This window comes from Centroberyx gerrardi, chromosome 12 (genome assembly GCF_048128805.1).
Source record: "Centroberyx gerrardi isolate f3 chromosome 12, fCenGer3.hap1.cur.20231027, whole genome shotgun sequence".
NCBI lineage: Eukaryota > Metazoa > Chordata > Actinopteri > Beryciformes > Berycidae > Centroberyx > Centroberyx gerrardi.
Genome location: NC_136008.1, coordinates 16,454,258 through 16,472,665, shown reverse-complemented (window position 1 = coordinate 16,472,665; position 18,408 = coordinate 16,454,258). Strand labels below are relative to the sequence as shown.

At 44.8% G+C, this 18,408-nt stretch overlaps 1 protein-coding gene across 2 annotated transcripts; it reads left to right on the top strand.

The window, feature by feature from the left end:
- The first annotated feature begins 1,899 nt into the window (after window positions 1-1,899).
- Window positions 1,900-17,514, top strand: fcgbp (Fc gamma binding protein). 2 transcript variants are annotated; one of them, XM_071895358.2, is made up of 23 exons: window positions 1,900-1,908; window positions 2,067-2,114; window positions 3,347-4,558; window positions 4,738-5,087; window positions 5,298-5,874; window positions 5,984-6,585; window positions 6,687-7,254; window positions 7,624-7,889; window positions 7,980-8,321; window positions 8,937-9,510; window positions 9,644-9,843; window positions 10,251-10,392; window positions 10,579-10,907; window positions 11,001-11,580; window positions 11,708-12,306; window positions 12,689-13,256; window positions 13,387-13,985; window positions 14,101-14,668; window positions 14,789-14,988; window positions 15,206-15,586; window positions 15,741-16,027; window positions 16,993-17,044; window positions 17,147-17,514. In XM_071895358.2, exons 2-22 carry the CDS (start codon window positions 2,069-2,071, stop codon window positions 17,000-17,002), a joined length of 9,000 nt encoding a protein of 2,999 aa, XP_071751459.2. In that variant the 5' UTR covers window positions 1,900-1,908; window positions 2,067-2,068; the 3' UTR covers window positions 17,003-17,044; window positions 17,147-17,514. The 2 variants fall into 2 exon arrangements, with proteins under 2 accessions (XP_071751459.2, XP_078143106.1); XM_078286980.1 differs by having other exon boundaries at window positions 4,735-5,087.
- Window positions 17,515-18,408: the final 894 nt, after the last annotated feature.

The window sequence follows — 18,408 nt, the reverse complement described above, 5'->3', positions numbered from 1 at the left end:
TTTGACTTATTTAATAGGCAAACTTACAATGCAAACCTTTTGAGGGTCAAGTTGTTTTTACTTTCTACAATACCTGCTGCCTTGCGTGCATTACAACAAAACAATGTAATGAGGGCACACCTTTTCTAAGTCCACAATATGTATACCGTAACTAAACCAAGCTTACTGTGGCCCAGCCCACAGGCTTCTGACCAAATGTAGATCGATTAAATATTTGACTTTTAATCATTGTTATTTGGAAAGCTAATGCAAACTTTTTGAGGCCTAAGTTGTATTTACTTTGTTCACTACAGTATCTGCTGCAGTTCTTGAGTGACACACAAAACTAACAGAAGCCTCATTAGGCCAACTAATGTCACTCTTTACACCAACATTAGTTTTAACAATATTTGATTAATCAATTCCATTTCTATTGACTGGGATTATCCACCTCCTTTTTATCACCTCTTTGTTTACATAAGTATGGGCTAGTTTAATGGACACTGTGTCTGATGGGCTACCTCAGATGTGCTTTTTCCAGTGAGGAAATAACTAAACTCATTAACCTCTGCATTACCTTTATGGAATGTATAATGTCTGCCTGCCTTTTTACTGATCAATTAGAAAAACAGTAGTGCGCCAGGGCTGTAAAATAGAATCTAATGAGCCTTCCCTGCCAAATAGGATAGATGGACATTGCTAGAAATTCAGATTGGTGTATTATGAGTAAGTTCTTATGAGCTAGCATCATGATGCATTGTTGGTGGTGTGAAACTAATGTTTTCCCTAACTGATCAATAATATCCTCATCTCTTCCATCAATTATTTATCCCTTGACACAAAACGCTGAGTGGAAGAAAAGTGTTTGAAAGTCCCGCAAAAAGTTCAGGGCACTGAGTATCCATTAAGATTTCATGTTGCATCACATTTTTACAAAATGAAAAAATTATTTACAAAATGTATCATTATGTAACATTTATACATGACACCTGTTATTCTGAATTGCAGGTGTCAATGTTGGAAGAATCCAACATTTTGGAGCATTTTTATACCTTTAAAATTAATGCTGATGCCAAATATCAGTATGGTATATATATATATATATATATATAATTATTTTTTTATACATTTATTTATTTATTTATTTATTTTTATTAGTTTTCTCCAATACCCAGCCAGATTATGAAACTACATTGTTTGATGTGGGCTCAGAGAATCCTGGGGAAAGTCTGTAGATAAAGTCCGTAGATATCATGTTATTTGGTTACACCAGAAAATATTGAAAGTGGGTGAATATGCTATCAAGATTGACCTATATCTGCTTGGTGTTGCACATCCTGTGGTATTGGAATTTGTGCTGATCAAAAATCAAAACTGGGTCATGTTACATAAACATTAAGAATGAAAATCATGATCAATGTGATATTAATCACTATGCTATCCAAATACCTATCTCAGTATGTTCTAAATTTTCCACAAACTGTTCAAATTGCATCCAGGAGAAACAGTACATGGGCTTCAAGAGAAAGCTATAAGGGATGATGGCATGATTTTATTTTTCAATAGAGTACAGATCCATGGGGCAGGAAATGCTGATACCTACAGCATCAATGTGTCTTGCATGCATGATGAATTCCTGGATGTCAGGACGTAGTTCGTGTGTATCTGGGTGTGTTCTGACTCATTCAACAGTGCAGCGGTATATTGCAAAAGTAGTTGGTATTGGACCTCACACCTATGTAAATAGACAGCAGGACCTAAATATCATCGCCAGGTTCTGCCCTAGTTTGTTTTAGAGAAAGAGTAGGTGTCGATTTCCCTCTCAAAGCCCTACCTGTTGGACTTGTGATTGGCTATTTGTTTTCATTCATAACAGTATAAATAAGGATATAATTATGTGGGTTTCATCATGCTAATGTCCCTTACCAGGTAAGCATTTCAGAGCAAGCAAGTCAGAGATGAATTATATTGGCAGTTTTATCATATTAAATCAATCATATTACTCAAAAGTTATTCATAAATGCTGCTGTAACTGAAATTGAGAACTGTTGTTTTTGTTTTGTGTTTTTTTCCCCCCTTTCTTTCAGCCATGGGGACCCAATTGCTGCTGTGTGCTTTGGTGGCTCTACTCAGCTGTAAGTGTTTCTTTTGTGGTACTGTGGAAATTTTATAACTGTGTGGCAGTCAATTTATCAAGTTTAAATTTAACGGGAATCTTTCTGGGCTCTGGGAACTCCCCTTCAATATTGCACATTTTCACTCTAATATGAAATAACCACTTGTGTCCTCTTTCAAATTTGTCATGTAATTTGCACTATGTTTTTGGCATGAAGCCATATGAATAGTGATGTAAATCTTATAATTATGGAAAATCTTAGATAGATGTTTTTGGCATGAAGCCATATGAATAGTGATGTAAATCTTATAATTATGGAAAATCTTAGATAGTTATATCCAATCCACCTAATAATCCTAGCCACCATTAACCACTAATACTGAACCTGATTCAACTTGGCTCAGCTCACTAATCAACTGCAGCGGCTTTCCTCAAACCGTGGTGTAGAATTCCTCAGCATGACATGTAGCCAAGTGATCGCTCAATTTGAAGCAATTTATCCATGTTGTCAACCCCATCAATTGAGAGCATTGCTGTGCAGCCATCCTAGGTGCATGGGTGAATGGAGTAGAATGTTAAACAGGTGAAGAATTTGAGAGTGCAGCACATAAAAGATGGGCATCTAAATTGAGATTTGCTTTTGTTAGGAATAGCATTTACCTTCAGCTTCTATTGAGTTGGAACTATTATACTGAATGGGTGAAACAGAAGTGTAATCTAAATCCCTCAGGCCCTGACTGAGCCCGGAAAATGTTCTTGCCACAGCAAAGGCGCAGATATTGATAAGACTTCCATTATGCAATTATATTGTCTGCATAAGTGACTTATTGAGTGCTGCTGAGAAGCAGCCAAGTGACTATTCTTGAGTGTAAAACTCTCACAACTGTTATCAAGGAAAAAAGTAATCCATCCATTATAGAATAGCATTCATCCCTCTTTTTAACTCTGAAGTAAAGGTATTTTGCAGTGAATTTCTCTTTGGTGTCATATTGTTTCTTTGTACTGTGAATGCGATCCAAGAAGTCTCAAGCCAAGTTTTGTATTGCCAGTCTGTGAATCCTTTTGATTGTCTTGGCACAAATAGTCTTATTCATTTCCTAATGCTTTTTGACATATTTTCTTCTTACATGAGCTTTGAGAAGCAGTGTTTTGTACCTGACTACCTACATTTGGGTAACTTGAAAAATCGTTTTCTTTTGACTTTTTGTCTTTATCGGTGTATGCTTCCCTGCTCTTTGTTTTGTCTGTCAGGTCCATCTCGTGCGAAATGGTCAGGGCGGGAGTTTGCCGTTTCCTTCATGCAGAATTATTTACCACGTTACGATACCCCTCGCTTCCAGCTATACATCACTGCCCTCCAGACCGATGCTAAAGTGACAGTGAAAGTGCCCCCCTTAAACTTCAAGCAGGAGAGAACTGTGAAGGCTGGGGAGGGGGTCACCATCAGTATTCCTATTGGTGTTGAGATGTACGGCAGCCAGAAGTCCTCCAACACGGTGCGCATTGAGGCATCAGCAGACGTGACTGTATCCTACTTAAGCTACAAGCTGTTCACAGCAGACACCTCTGTGGTATATCCTGTCACTGAGTGGGGCACAGAGTACTTCATCTTTACACCTGCCCATTCTTCCTTTGGCACCTCTAAAGAATTCTCTGTGACCAATGGAAAGGAAAAGAACAAAGTAGAAGTCTTCCCAAGTGGTTACATTGCGTTCCAAGGTCGTGTCTATGCCTCTGGCAACCGGCTGGTAATTGATCTCCAGCCCTATGAGAGTGTCCAGCTCCAGAGCAATTGTGATCTTTCTGGCTCTAGAGTTGCCTCTCAGCACCCTGTTGCTGTTTTCACGGGCCACACCTGCACCCTGCACTTCTCTAAATGTAACCATGTTGTTGAGCAGCTGCTGCCAGTGAGCAGCTGGGGATCCAACTTCATTGTGCCTCCCCTGAGCTTCCAGAGAAAATATGACAGTGTCTACATCCAGGCCTCCCAGCCCACCCGAGTCACTGTCCAGAAGGGGAAGCGAAAAGACATTTTGAATTTGAAGAGGGGGCAGTCAAAGGACATCAGGATACACCATCCCGAAGCTCTGTCCATTCAGGCTGACCATGGCATCCAGGTCCTTCTGTTATTCACCCTATACCCTTTCTTGATGACCATCCTGCCCACCAACCGCTTCTGCTCCTCTTACTCCCTAGAAGCTCAGAAGGGCTTCAAAAACCAAGCCCTGATTGTGGCAAAAAACAGTGCATTGGCAGAGCTGCGCATTGATGGTGTGACCCTGCCCCGCACTGTCCAGTGGAGAAAGGTTGCAGGGACAGATTTCTCCTGGGCAGAGATGTCCTACAAGCCGAGTCCTAACAGCAGACACACCGTGTCCAGCTCTGGGTCCCGCTTTGCTGTCTACAGTATAGGAGTCAGCCAGATGAATGGTTATGGTGCCCCAGCACAATGTATACAGCCAGGTACAGTGAACTTATAGCTGTTAAAGTATTTCTTAGGCAAAAAAAAATCCAACTCTGTGCAAATTTTGTTCATGACATATTAACTATACAAAGACCAAACATTTGACATTACGCATAATATAACTGGGATTATGTGTGAAATAAGCATTGATTGCATTGTCTTTCTGGTTCCCCAGGAGGTGGATCTCAGTCCTGCAACAGTGTGACCTGCAGTGCCAATGAGGTGTGTGAGATGAAGGGTGAGAATCCCTCCTGTGTTCCCAAGCCAGTGACCTCCAATTCTGGTACCTGCTGGGCCGTGGGAGACCCCCACTACCGTACGTTTGACGGGCGACGCTTTGACTTCATGGGTACCTGCACATATGTCATCGCTAAGAACTGTGCAGCCAATGATAATCTCCCCGCCTTTGAGATCCTGGCCCAAAACGAGAACAGAGGAAGCCTCAGGGTGTCTTATGTTGCCCTGGTGACAGTGAAGGTGTATGGTGTCACCATCACAGCGGTTCGTTCTGAGACAGGTCGCGTGAGGGTAAGGCTTCCCATTTCTGTTACTACAAAGGCATATTACAAATATTATCATAACTTTATGTTATTGTCATAGAACAGTTTTCATTCATGTTTCTTTGATTGGGAAGATGGAATGATCATGGAATGATTGCATTATGACTGGTAACATCAATTAAAAATGGCAATTATAATGGCTATATAATTGTATTTTCTCACACCGTCTTTTGTGCAGATTGACAACAGTCTGTGGAGTCTGCCAGTGACCTTGAAGAAGGGCAAACTGATTATGTTTCAGAGCGGTCGCTCTGTGATCATCGAGACCGACTTTGGTCTGACTGTCCGTTATGACTGGGAACACCATCTGGTGGTCACTCTGTCCAATAGCTATGCTGATAAGACTTGTGGTCTTTGTGGCAACTTCAATGGCAAACCCAATGATGATTTCACCACACCCTCAGGCTCCCAGGCTGGAGGAGCTCTGGCATTTGGGAGCAGCTGGAAGGTGCCAGGACTGGTGAAAAATGCTCTGTGTAGAGATGAGTGTGTGGGTGGATGTGAGCGCTGCGAACACAAGCAGCTGAAGATATGGGAGGGTGACGCGTTTTGTGGGCTCATCACACGTGTGAATGGACCATTCAGCAAGTGTCACGCCGCCATTGATCCCCATGCATACCTGGAGAACTGTAAATATGATGTATGTATGGGAGGCGGCTTCCGGACGTTCCTCTGCAAAGCGTTGGAGGCTTATACTGACGCCTGCCAGAGAGCTGGTATCCAGGTTCAAGAGTGGAGGAAACTTGCACACTGCTGTAAGTGATCTTAACAAGCTGGATAGTGTTGGTAAATCAACAACAACTGTTTTTTTATATGTTCTTCTTAGCATTCATCTCTACTCTCCATTCTGTTTCCTCTCTCAAGCTACTCTCAAATGTCCAGCCAATAGCCACTATGAGCTGTGTGGCAGTGCCTGCCCTGCCACTTGTTCTGACCCTAATGCTCCCTCCAAATGTAAGCTCCCCTGTGTGGAGACCTGCACCTGTAACACAGGCTACATTCTAAGTGGAGGACAGTGTGTGCCTGCTGCTCGCTGTGGGTGCACCTATGAGGGTCGATACATCCCCGCTGGAGAGTGCTTCTGGGCTGACCAGGCCTGTGGGCGACGGTGTCGCTGCGTTGCTGGAAGTAGACGCGTGGAGTGCCAGAATAAAGGCTGCCGGGCAGGGCATCAGTGCCAGGTGGTCGAGGGCATTAGAAAGTGCTATCCTGTCTCCCACAGCACCTGCCAGGCCACGGGTGACCCCCACTACGTGACTTTTGACAAGAAGAGGTTTGACTTCCAGGGGACATGTGTGTACCAACTGGCTGCACTCTGCTCCAAGGACCCGGAGCTGGTACCCTTTGAGGTCCTGGTGCAGAATGACCACCGGGGCAGCAAAGTGGTGTCCTACACTAAGTTAGTGGAGATCAAGGTCTACTCTCTCAGCATTGTCATTACTAAGACACACAAAGGCCTGGTCATGGTAAGGGTACATATAACAGTATAGCAATGAGCAGTTAATCTTTCCTGTGAATCACTTACAGTAATCTCAGTATTCAAATACCATGGTGTCTTCTCTCCCAGGTGGATGGTGAGCTGGTCAATCTGCCAGTCACCCTGAGTGACGGAAAGGTGTCTGTGTATAAGAGTGGCTGGTACGCTGTGATCACCACAACCTTCGGTCTCAAGGTCTCCTTCAACTGGAACAGTGCTGTGTTTGTCACACTGCCCAGCACCTATATGGGAGCTGTTTGTGGCTTATGTGGCAACTACAATGGCAAAGCCCAGGATGACCTGATCCCAAAGAACGGTGCCAAAACTGTCCGGCCAACAGACTTTGGTGCCAGCTGGCGAGTGGCTGCAATCCCAGGCTGTGTCGAAGGCTGTAAAGGAGTCTGTCCCGACTGTGACATTAACCAGAAGAAAACATATGAAACGGGGGAGTTTTGTGGTCTCTTGAAGGACCCCAAAGGGCCATTTCGTGACTGCCATGCTAAGGTGGATCCAGTTGGCCACTTTGAAGACTGTGTCTATGACGTATGCCTGTACAAGGGCAGGAAGGATGTGCTCTGTCAGGCAATCACATCGTACACATCTGCCTGCCAGGTAGCAGGGGCCAAGGTATACGACTGGAGAACCAATAAATTCTGTGGTGAGAAATGTATTCATTCTAATAACATGATTTACATAGAAAGGCCAAGTGAGTATTATTTACTGACAGACAGTACATACAAGTACAGTACAAAACTGACATTGCAAAGCTGGAATGCAATCAATGAATTTAAAGAATGACTTAATTTTTATTTAAACTGCTCTGTGAGTCTAGCCCCTATTTCTATCCACACTTGACTAGGCGTTTTCAGAGTAGTAGCTTTACAAACCCTTCCTACATTTAAAATCTGCATTCTAAATTGAAATGTCTCTGGTAGTTTGAAAAAGCTAGGGTACGTACGTACCCTAGTTTTCAATTTACAATGGTAATAAAATCACCTCACCTTTTAATTAATGTCTCTGTCTACAGCGGTGAAATGTGCAGTCCACAGCCACTATGAAGTGTGTTCGACTGCCTGTCCTGCCACTTGCCAAACTCTGTCCGCTCCACGGAGTTGCAAGGCCCACTGTGAAGAGGGCTGTTCCTGTGATGAGGGATACATCCTCAGTGGAGATAACTGTGTCCCTTTCTCACAGTGTGGCTGCCTCTATGGTGACCGCTACTACCGCATCGGCCAAGTGTTTTATCCCAATGGGAAGTGTGAGGAGGAGTGCAAGTGCAAACAGGACGGAGAGGTAATAAATATTAGAATGGATTGATACTGATTAGTGTAAATATGCAGCATAGCAACATTATTCTTATTTCTGAACATCTGTTTTTATTAGGTTGAGTGTAAGAAGTTCTCCTGTGGCCCTAATGAGAAGTGTAAGGTGGAGAATGGCATCCAGAAATGCCACCCTGTTGGTAAGGGTGTGTGCCATGCCTCTGGAGACCCCCATTACCTGTCTTTTGATGGGCTAGCATTTGATTTCCAGGGCACCTGTACATACACACTCACCAAGAGCTGTGGGCTGGAAGGCACCCACCTGGTGGCCTTCTCAGTTCAGGTGGAGAATGTGCAGTGGAACCGGATGATGAACCACAAGGTGGTGTCTGTCACCAAGCTGGTTGCTCTGAAGGTCTACGGCTTCACTGTCATCATGAGGAACAACATGTTCGGAGTCCTGGTGAGCAAAGGCACCTGTTCCTCATTTGAACAAAGCTCTATATCAGCCTGTAATACATGATTAATAATAAATGAAATGATATCTAGTGCTTTTATCATGTAGTGGCAGATAGCAGAAATGCCTAAGAGATGTAATGCAAGCCAGATAAACAGATTTTAATATTATCTATTCTCATGTTATTCGGTTTAATTATATATATATATATTTTTTTCATTATTTTCAATTTGTTTCACCTGTTATGTGATTATCCGGGTCATGTGCCTGCCTCCCATTGGCTGTTGCTATTATATAGGTGAGGCCACACCCGCGTTGTCTATGTTTAAAGCCCTGAAGAAGACCTACAGTGGTCGAAACATGTTGGCTTTTTTAATGATTTAGCCACTACAATAAAGGCTTTTTAATTTAATATTTCTATATTTGGAGTGCCTGGATTGTCCTTGGATTTGTAGCACACTTTTTTTCCCCGTTTTCCAAGAGCACCCGATGCATTTTTGATCCCAGCTTGACAGTATAGAGCAACCAGTCATTTCCTTTTTTCCTTTTTTCCAGATTTTAATATTCTTGATATTATCAGTTCATCATTTATTTTAAACAAGACCTGTGCCTTTCTTTCAGGTGAATGGAGTGTTCAACTACCTCCCTCTGAATCTTAATGATGGAGCAGTGAAGGTCTATCAGGAGGGAATCCATTATGTTATCGCCACAGACTTTGGCCTGGTCCTCACCTATGATCTGGTTTACCATGTCAGGGTCACAGTACCTGGTAACTACCGTGGTAAGACCTGCGGCCTGTGTGGAAACTTCAACGGTAACCGCAATGACGACTTCCAGATGTCCAACCGTCAGCTCACCAAAAACGTGAATGTGTTTGGGAAATCATGGAAGGTCACCATCCCTGGTGTGGTGTGTGATAATGGCTGTGAAGGGAACAACTGTCCCAAATGTGACCCAGCTCGAAAGGCTGTGTTCATAAAGCCCACTTACTGTGGTGTTGTCACAGCGCCCAAAGGTCCCTTTGCAGCCTGCCACAGTAAACTGGACCCACGGCCCTACTTTAATGACTGTGTGTTTGATGTGTGTGCTTCCAACGGGGACGGAAAGGTCTTGTGTGACAGCGCAGCGGCCTATGCCTTCAACTGTCACATGGCAGGAGTGGACGTCAAAAACTGGAGGACGGCTTCATTCTGTCGTAAGTGACAAGGAGAAATTCACTTCCATATGAAACTTATTGTTGTTGTAGTTGAAACTTATTACTGTTTGTGTTAAATGTCTACACAGGTTTATAATATCCTCTTTCTCTATCTCCCGATTATTTATCTCAGCCATGAAATGTCCAGCCAATAGTCACTATGAGGTGTGTTCAGATGCCTGCTCCTCAGCCTGCCCAGGCCTCTCGGAGATTGTCGAGTGCTCCACCAGCTGCACAGAAGGCTGTGACTGTGATGATGGCTTCTTATTCAATGGACAGACCTGTATTAAGGAGACTCAGTGTGGTTGCTATGACCGTGGAAAGACTTACACGGTATAGTTTAACACCTCTATCTATACAAAAAGAAAAAAATCATCAGTCATTCCATACACCATACAAATGTTTAACTCAAGGAGAGAGCTTCACAATGAGAGGATGAGTGACTTAATTGCTCTGATGCATTCGTTTGCATTATTGTTTGTTTTATATGTGTTATATATACTTTCATTTTTATTTAATGTATAGCCCAAGGCAAATTTCCACAGTGGTGGACATTAGACAAATTGATCTTTCACATTACACTTTACATTTGACATTACACTGAGAATTCCCCCTGGGAGTTATTCAGAAGATTGTCTAAATTTGTCTTTGCCTGACAAAGTGGAATAAGTGTGAAATAAGATGAGCCACTTGTTATCCTGTAATTTCCCCTGTGTAATGAACACACTCTGTGTCCCCAGCCTGGTGAAGTGGTGTATGAAGAGGACTGTAACAAAAAGTGCACCTGTGATCCAGTGAAGGGCCTGGCCTGTGAAACTCACTCCTGCCCCAAAAACACCAAATGCATGGTCAGGAAAGAAATCAGGGCATGTTTCAACACAGGCAAGACACACAAATATATTATTAACTCATCCCGGAGTACTGAGTACCCTCATACTGTCTATCAAATAAGCTATATCATTTATGTACAATACTTTAATCATCCATAGACGGTGAATACTTTAATATCTGTGCTTTTGAGTACAATTGTAATTTTTGTGTTAATTTCCCTTTGTTTAACCTGTGTAGATCCTTGCAAAGATGCCAACTGTCGTGTCAAGGAGAAGTGCCGTGTAGAGAAGGGTGAGGCTGTGTGTGTCCCCGAGTACACAGGCACCTGCTGGGCCTGGGGCGACCCCCACTACCACACATTTGATGGTCACAACTACGACTTCCAGGGCACCTGCAAGTACACCATCTCCACAACCTGTGGGAACCTGACTGGCCTAGTTCCGTTCTCAGTCACTGAGAGGAATGATAACCGGGGAAACACAGCAGTTTCCTACGTCAGGGAGGTAGATGTGACTGTATACGGGTTCACCATCACCATACGCAAGAACCAAATTGGTCGCGTCACGGTAAGGGTTTAGTTGAGCTTCTTGCCTGAAAGGTTCAACTGTATTTGACCTGTAGTATTTTTATAGTATATTGTTCTGATCCATTTCCCTCAGATGAATGGGGAGCTGCTGAATCTACCTCTACAACTAGGTCAGGATAAGGTGTCAGTTTCCCAGCGTGGTCACACCGCAGTGGTGCAGACAGACTTTGGCCTGCGCGTCACCTACGACTGGAACTGGAAACTGGTCATCCAGCTGCCCAGCAGTTACTACGGCAATGTCTGCGGTCTGTGTGGCAACTTCAACGGTAACAGAGGTGATGAGCTGCAGAACCCAGCAGGCAAAGCTGTCGGCTCAGTGATAGAGTGGGGCAAGAGCTGGCAAACGGCTGACCAGGACAAGGCCTCTCCATGCTGGAACACATGTGAGAAAAGCTGCCCCACATGTGATGGTAATCAACGTATGCTGTATGAGACAAAGGCCTTGTGCGGGGCCCTCACAGCCAAGACCAATAGTGTGTTCCAGAGGTGTCATGCAAAATTGGACCCCCAGGCCTTCATGAACAGCTGTGTGTATGACATGTGTTTGAATAAGGGAGACAAGAGGATGCTGTGCCAGGCGTTAGCCTCCTACAGTGAGCAGTGTCGTGAGGAAGGCATTATAATCAAGGGCTGGCGGAAAAAGTTTGGTTGCCGTGAGTATCTGACTGTGCAAAACTATCATTTTAACTTTTTAATCAATCAAAGATACATATTTCAGTCAATAAATAATTGAAGTAGCATTGATTTTTTGCTTAATGGTCTTCGTCCTCTGTGATCCAGCGATGAACTGTCAGCCTCACAGCCACTATGAGGACTGCGCTAGCCCATGCCAGGCATCCTGCCCCTTCCCTGAGCAGCGGCAGGCCTGTCCCGGCGCCTGTGTGGAGACCTGTGTGTGTGACAAGGGTTATGTCCTCAGCGCTGGTGTCTGTGTGCCTGCTAAAACATGTGGTTGCTCTTATCAGGGCCGCTACTACAAGTCAGGTCAGCGCTTCTGGGCTGACAAGGCTTGTGGTCGCCTATGTGAGTGTGATACCACCCTGGGCATGGTGACATGCCGCGAGGCTTCTTGCTCTGCCAACGAGAAGTGCGACCTCGTGGACGGAGAGCGCACATGCCGACCAATCAGTTATGCCAAGTGCACAGCCTCTGGTGACCCACACTACCGGACATTTGATGGGCGGAAGTTTGATTTCCAGGGCACATGTGTGTATCAGCTGGTGGCACTGTGCTCCAAGCAGCCTGGGCTAGTGCCATTCAAGGTGACTGTGGCGAACGACCACCGGGGAAGCAAGACCGTATCCTACACCAAGACTGTCACCGTAACCATCTACGGGGTCTCCCTCACCATCAGCAGAGAGTACCCCTTCAGGGTCCTGGTAAGTGTGAACATGGACGTATGGATAGGGCTGATTTGATGACAGACTGAATGGGTAACCTGACACATGTAGTAATATGCATTATGGAGGGAAAGGAATGGGACGCAGTGCATAGTTACAGTATTAAACATAAAAACAGGACAGATATTCTGAGCCTCATTCAAATGTGCGGGTGATAATGCCTTCCATCATTGTGCTAATTCTGCTATCCCTGGTGCTCTTTCACATATATATTTAATTACACATTAGAATTTGTGATCCAGGCGGACTTAATTAAACTAAGCTTTAACTGCACATTAGAATGGATTAGCAAGCACTGGAGAATTATTAAATCTATAATCTCCTATAAATATTCCTCCCTCTCTCGTTCTCTGCTCTTCAGCTCATTGGACAGCTTGTTTCCTTGCCATTAGACTACAACGGTCAGCTGAATGTGTATCGCAGTGGCCGGACAGCTGTAGTGGAGACAGCCGCTGGTATCACCGTGACCTTTGACTGGCGTAGTGTGGTGACTGTTACTCTGCCCAGCAACTACCAGGGTGCAGTCTGCGGCCTGTGCGGCAACTACAATGGAAAGCCTCAGGATGACCTGACCATGCAGAATGGCCAGGCCGCCGCTGATGTCACCAAGCTGGGGGAGAGTTGGCGGGTGGCCCTGGTTCCAGGCTGTTCATCGGTCTGCCAGGGGGCAGGGTGCAATGGGTGCTCAGACTCCCAGAGGAAAGTGTACAGTGCCCAGAAGTACTGTGGAATTATTGCTGACAAGAAAGGGCCTTTCAGACAGTGTCACAGCCGTGTGGACCCCGCTCCCTACCTGGAGGACTGCGTGTACGATGCCTGTCAGTATCGTGGTCACCAGGGTTCAGTTTGCGATGCTGTGGGAGTCTATGTCTCTGCCTGTCAGGCCCTTGGAGTCACCATCCACTCCTGGCGGTCAGATAGCTTCTGTCGTAAGTCCGGGTTTGTGTTTTCATATTTCAACATAACCTTTTACCTATAAAATTAATAAACTAATCGCCTAAATGCCTCTCCCATCCTTTACCTCATTCTTCTCACCCCTCTCCCTCTTCTGTCCCACAGCAATGGTGTGTCCAGCTAACAGCCATTATACTCTGTGTGCCTCGGCTTGCCCTACCACCTGCGCCAGCTTGACCTCCATTACCACCTGCCGAAGGCCCTGTACAGAGGCCTGCCTGTGTGACAGTGGCTACCTGCTGAGTGGGGATGTGTGCGTGCCTGTTGGAGGCTGTGGCTGCTCCTATAGTGGTCAGTACTATAGGAAGGGAGAGGTCTTCTACCCAGAGGCCAAGTGTGTGGAGCAGTGCACCTGTGGAGAAAATGGCGCTGTGTCCTGCCAGAAGACCAAGTGTCGCCCAGGAGAGACCTGTAAGCTTGTAAAGGGAGTAAAAGGTTGCCACCCTGAGGGACAAGGCAAGTGTGTGGCTTCTGGTGACCCACATTACACTTCCTTTGATGGGCGGAGGTTTGATTTCCAGGGTACCTGTGTCTATACGTTGGCCAAGGTGTGTGATGATGGCAAAAGCCAGCTGACACCATTCACCGTAACTCAGGGGAATGAGAAGTATGGAAATGGAAGAGTTGCTGTCACCAAGTCGGTTGCAGTGACAGTCTACAATTATGTAATTTACATCCAGCAGAGAATGGCATGGAAAGTCATTGTGAGTTAATCAACTTTTCCCAACTCACTTCTGTGATTGTGTTTTTACATACTTTCTGTTTTCCTCACAGAAGCATGTATCACAGTGATTCTGTTCTCCTCCCTCCTCTGTCCAGGTGGATGATGAGCAGTTGAACCTTCCTCTCAACCTGGATAATGGGCGTGTCACAGTCACCCAGGAGGGTCGTAACATAATCCTCCAGACAGATTTTGGCCTGAAAGTCCTCTATGACACTGTCTACTACGTTGAAGTGATCGTACCATCCACATACCAGGGTAAGATGTGTGGCCTTTGTGGCAACTACAACAAGAAACCCGGCGATGACTTCAGACTTCCTGGTGGCAGAAATACGAACAACGTCGATGTCTTTGGGAAGGCGTGGGTGCTGGACCTGCCTGGGTCGGTGTGTGGGGGCTGTGGAGGGCAGTGTCCAGTATGTGACCGGGCCAAGGCTGCCCTGTACGGCAAATCTGACTCCTGTGGCATCATCAGCGCTCCTAAAGGGCCTTTCAAAGCTTGCCACAGTAAGGTGGACCCAGCGGCATATGTTTCCAATTGCGTGTTTGATGTTTGCGCCCTGGGAGGGGACAAAGAAACCCTGTGTAACAGTGTCCAGGGCTACGTTCTGGCCTGCCAGAACGCTGGGGTTCAGATCCAGTCATGGAGGAGCAGCTCCTTCTGCCGTGAGTTAAACACAGCACTATTTCAACAATCCACTGCTGGAGAATTGTCAATGTTTTTATTATGTTTTATACTATTTGTTTAATCTAGGTGTGTCTTACAAACGCCTTCTTCCCCTGCAGCTGCTACCTGCCCTGCCAACAGCCACTATGAGTTGTGTGCTGACACTTGTGGGGCGACCTGTGCCAGCCTTATCTACCCCATTACCTGTTCTGACAGCTGCTTTGAGGGATGCCAGTGTGACGCGGGCTTTGTTTCTGACAGCATTCAGTGTGTTCCCTTGGACAACTGTGGGTGCATCCATGATGGCAGATACCTGACGGTGAGACTGCACTCAAATCAATTTTACACTGTTGTCATACATGGGTAATGTGAAGAAATGGAAATTAGAGTCAAGTACAGTCGGCATATTTATGGCAATAGATGGCCACCTACTTCATGTCATAGTATTTACACATGAATAGATGTCAAATTCACACATTCCATTCACAGGCCTGGAAGATAATCATTTTAACACGACACACAATTTATGTTTCCAGGTGGGCCAAGTGGTGGTGAACAAAGACTGTAAGTCCAAGTGTGTGTGCCAGGCCTCGGGGCTGGTGAAGTGTGAAGAGCTGGCCTGTGCCAGTGGGGATGTTTGCAGTGTAAGAGACGGGGTCAGAGGTTGCCATGTCAAGCAGAGCCACTGCAAGGTCAGTCCCACTGCCCACCTCATCTCCTTTGATGGCATGTCTGGAGCCGTAGGAGCTCTCGGGGCGTTTGAGGTGGCGTCTCTGTGCGATCAGACTGCTACCCTGTGGTTCCGTGTGGTTGTGGACGTCAGGGTCTGCAGTAAAGGCGCATCTCCCAGTGTGGCCACCGTCTATGTGTTCTTCAATGACACCACCATCACTGTGACCAGCCAGCATGTCACCTGGGTGAGAGGGGCTGGGAGGGAATAGTTTGTGTTTGAAGATGACGTTAAACTTTTTGATATTCATATACACTATTTGTTTGATTGACGTCAGTGATTCCATTGTCTTAATGGGTTTTTGTTTTTCCCCGTTCTTTCTCCCTCTTCATATTAACCAGGTAAATGGCAGGAAAGTGTCTCTTCCCAGCAAACTGACCAATGAAATATCTGTCCAGATCGCAGACAGAACTGTGATCATTGAAAGGGCATCTGCTGTGCGGGTCACCTACTCAATTTCACAGGCGGTCACCGTCACTGTTGACGGTCACCTATCCGGTAAAATGTGTGGTGCCTGTGGCAACAACAATAACGACTCCAAAGATGACATGAGGACTTCGGATGGGAAAACCACCACTGATGTGTCTGTGGTTGTTGGCTCTTGGACGGCTGGGGACTTCTCTAGATGGTGAGTATTTGAAAAGCAGAGCATCTCACCTGTAGAAATTTAATGTGCAAAAATACATCACTACATTTGGTGTTGTGCCAACACAATAAAATGGCCTTTTGTGGGATAGGGGTGTTGCTGTCTTCTTCATTATATTTTTTTTATACATCACTACATTGCAATAGCTGTGTGACTGCTGATGTTAAGTGTAATTGCTGTAATACCACAACCACTTTGCCTCCTTCTCCTGTGCTTTTAATCTTAAATTCTAGTTAAAGCGGAAGTTTTAATCTTGAACTCTATCTTGCCCTTTATTATGCAAACTGCAAACTTAATTTGACCACTGAAATTATCAAGCACAGATCAGCGAGAGATGGGACGGTGCTATGACCATTCAACCGCTTATTCTCTTAACAGCAAGAACTAAACAAGGACTCCACAGAGCCCTTTTAAGGGAATGAGAGTGTGGTTTTTAATTGCATTTGGTCCAATTTAATTAAGAAATGCCAGAGAATCCCCTATGGTAATTACTGATTAAAAAGCAGGTGAGGCTGACAGGCATGGCCATCAAAAGCTACCAAGCTTGCAATCCAATCGCTGCTTGTCATCCAAGGACAGTTAAGTCTCATCTGGGTGCAATATTAATTTGAGCCCTCATCTTCAGTGCTGTGTGCCAGCCTTAAGTCAGTCCCTTAGAGAATGAAGTTTTGTGCATCACCTTTCCTCTCTGCCTCCAGTGCAGTTGCTTTTTTTGGAGCTTTGTCTCATCACTACACCCTAAACGCAAACTATGGACCGCTTAGTTATCATTAGAGGTATTTCGTTCTATTGTCATGGATCCACAGTTGCCCCTGAGTGCTTGCATGTGCCTTTAAAACCAGCAGTTGCCAAAGTGTTGTTTGTAATCCCTTTATTCTGCCTGAATGAATGTGACTTCACTCTGGTCCCATTGCCTTTGACAACAGTCTTTCTCTTTTACATCCCAGTGGCCTGTAGAGGCGTTGGATCTTTGGTGATAGAAAAGCATCTGGTGCACAGGTAAAAACAGTCCTTTTCTTCCAAAAACAGTGGATTGATATTTCCTCCTCAATGAAACGGCCAAATGTAGCTGAAAGCCTTGTTTTTACCCTCATTAAACAGGATGAAGAATGTGAAGTCATCAGCTGAAGTTGTTTACAGCCATAATATTAGCCATATTGCCCATATTTCTGTATTTCCTCTTGATTCTTGCAATGTATTCCTCATAATGTTCACTTTTCAACAATAGAAACATACTTATGAACTTGCATTATCTCTATCATTCTTAACCAACAACTCCATCTAGTGGAGTAAGAAAGCATATCCTCTCTGTGTCTGCGTTCCACAACACTCAGGAGCTGAGCGTAATGAGCTGTCCAAACTAACTTGTCTTATACTTGTCTTTATACTTGTCATGGTTTGAACCTGTGTATGTTTTACAAAATGCTATCTCCTTACTGTTCTGAATAATAAATACTTTTTCAATATGGTATGTGTAATACATATTTCTTGCAGGTAAAGAACTCACCTCTAACAGAGCATTCTGTGTTTTTCCAATCTGAATTATAAATGTATAACTCCGCAAGAGTAACATGTTTGTGGGCTCCTGCTGTATCCACCACAGCTGGCGGATAGTGAAAGAAGAATCCTGTGTGAACTTGACTAGGCACTAGCTATCGGCACTCAATGGGCCTTGGTGTAGGAGGAGAAAGATATAAAGGGTACAAAAACATGAAATTCCACAAACGGTCTGAAGCCTGCTAACCACAAGGGTTACCTAACATTTGTCCAAACTATGAAATCTTAAAAATAAAGCGCTTTCTGGATTCACCAATATTGTTGAAGAGGCCAAGTCAGGCCGTTTAACTTTCTGTAACCTTGTTACCAAAGGCCAAGTGGCTCTGCGTTTGCTGGTGGAATATCACAGAAGGCTGAATGTGGCAGTGTGGTGTGGGTTTAGCTTGGGAAGCCAGTTCTCACACTGCTGAGAGAATACTGTAGCTCACTGACAGACTGTGCTGACCGTGTTGTTGAAGACCACAAGCACACTGGTGTTTTGTTTTTTGCTTTGAGTTCACCTCACTTACCCAGTCTCATAAGCCTGTAATTTACAATTCAATGCAACAGCTTTCTGTGTTTTGATACTGCGTCTATTTCATACTTTGGGGTTGAAAAAAAATGAAGGTTTTCATGATTTACAGTTCATTGTGAAATAATGTTTCAGTATCAACTGTTTGCACCAAAACTACGGGGAATAATTTCCCTGCACAGTAGCTCTACTGTAGCTCTCCTCGTGTTGTTTACCTCAGTGCAGGGCAGCCTGGGGTAATTTTGGGGTGTAACTCTCAGTGGTGGAGCGTTCACACCAGCACCCCACCCCCCTC

What these genes read in the sequence shown, in the direction of transcription:
- fcgbp (XM_078286980.1), top strand. Translation starts at nt 2,069, where the DNA reads ATGGGGACCCAATTGCTGCTGTGTGCTTTGGTGGCTCTACTCAGCT. An exon ending in ACCAAATTGGTCGCGTCACG is followed by an intron (nt 10,908 to 11,000) that starts GTAAGGGTTTAG and finishes CATTTCCCTCAG; the next exon opens with ATGAATGGGGAGCTGCTGAA. An exon ending in AGTACCCCTTCAGGGTCCTG is followed by an intron (nt 12,307 to 12,688) that starts GTAAGTGTGAAC and finishes TCTGCTCTTCAG; the next exon opens with CTCATTGGACAGCTTGTTTC.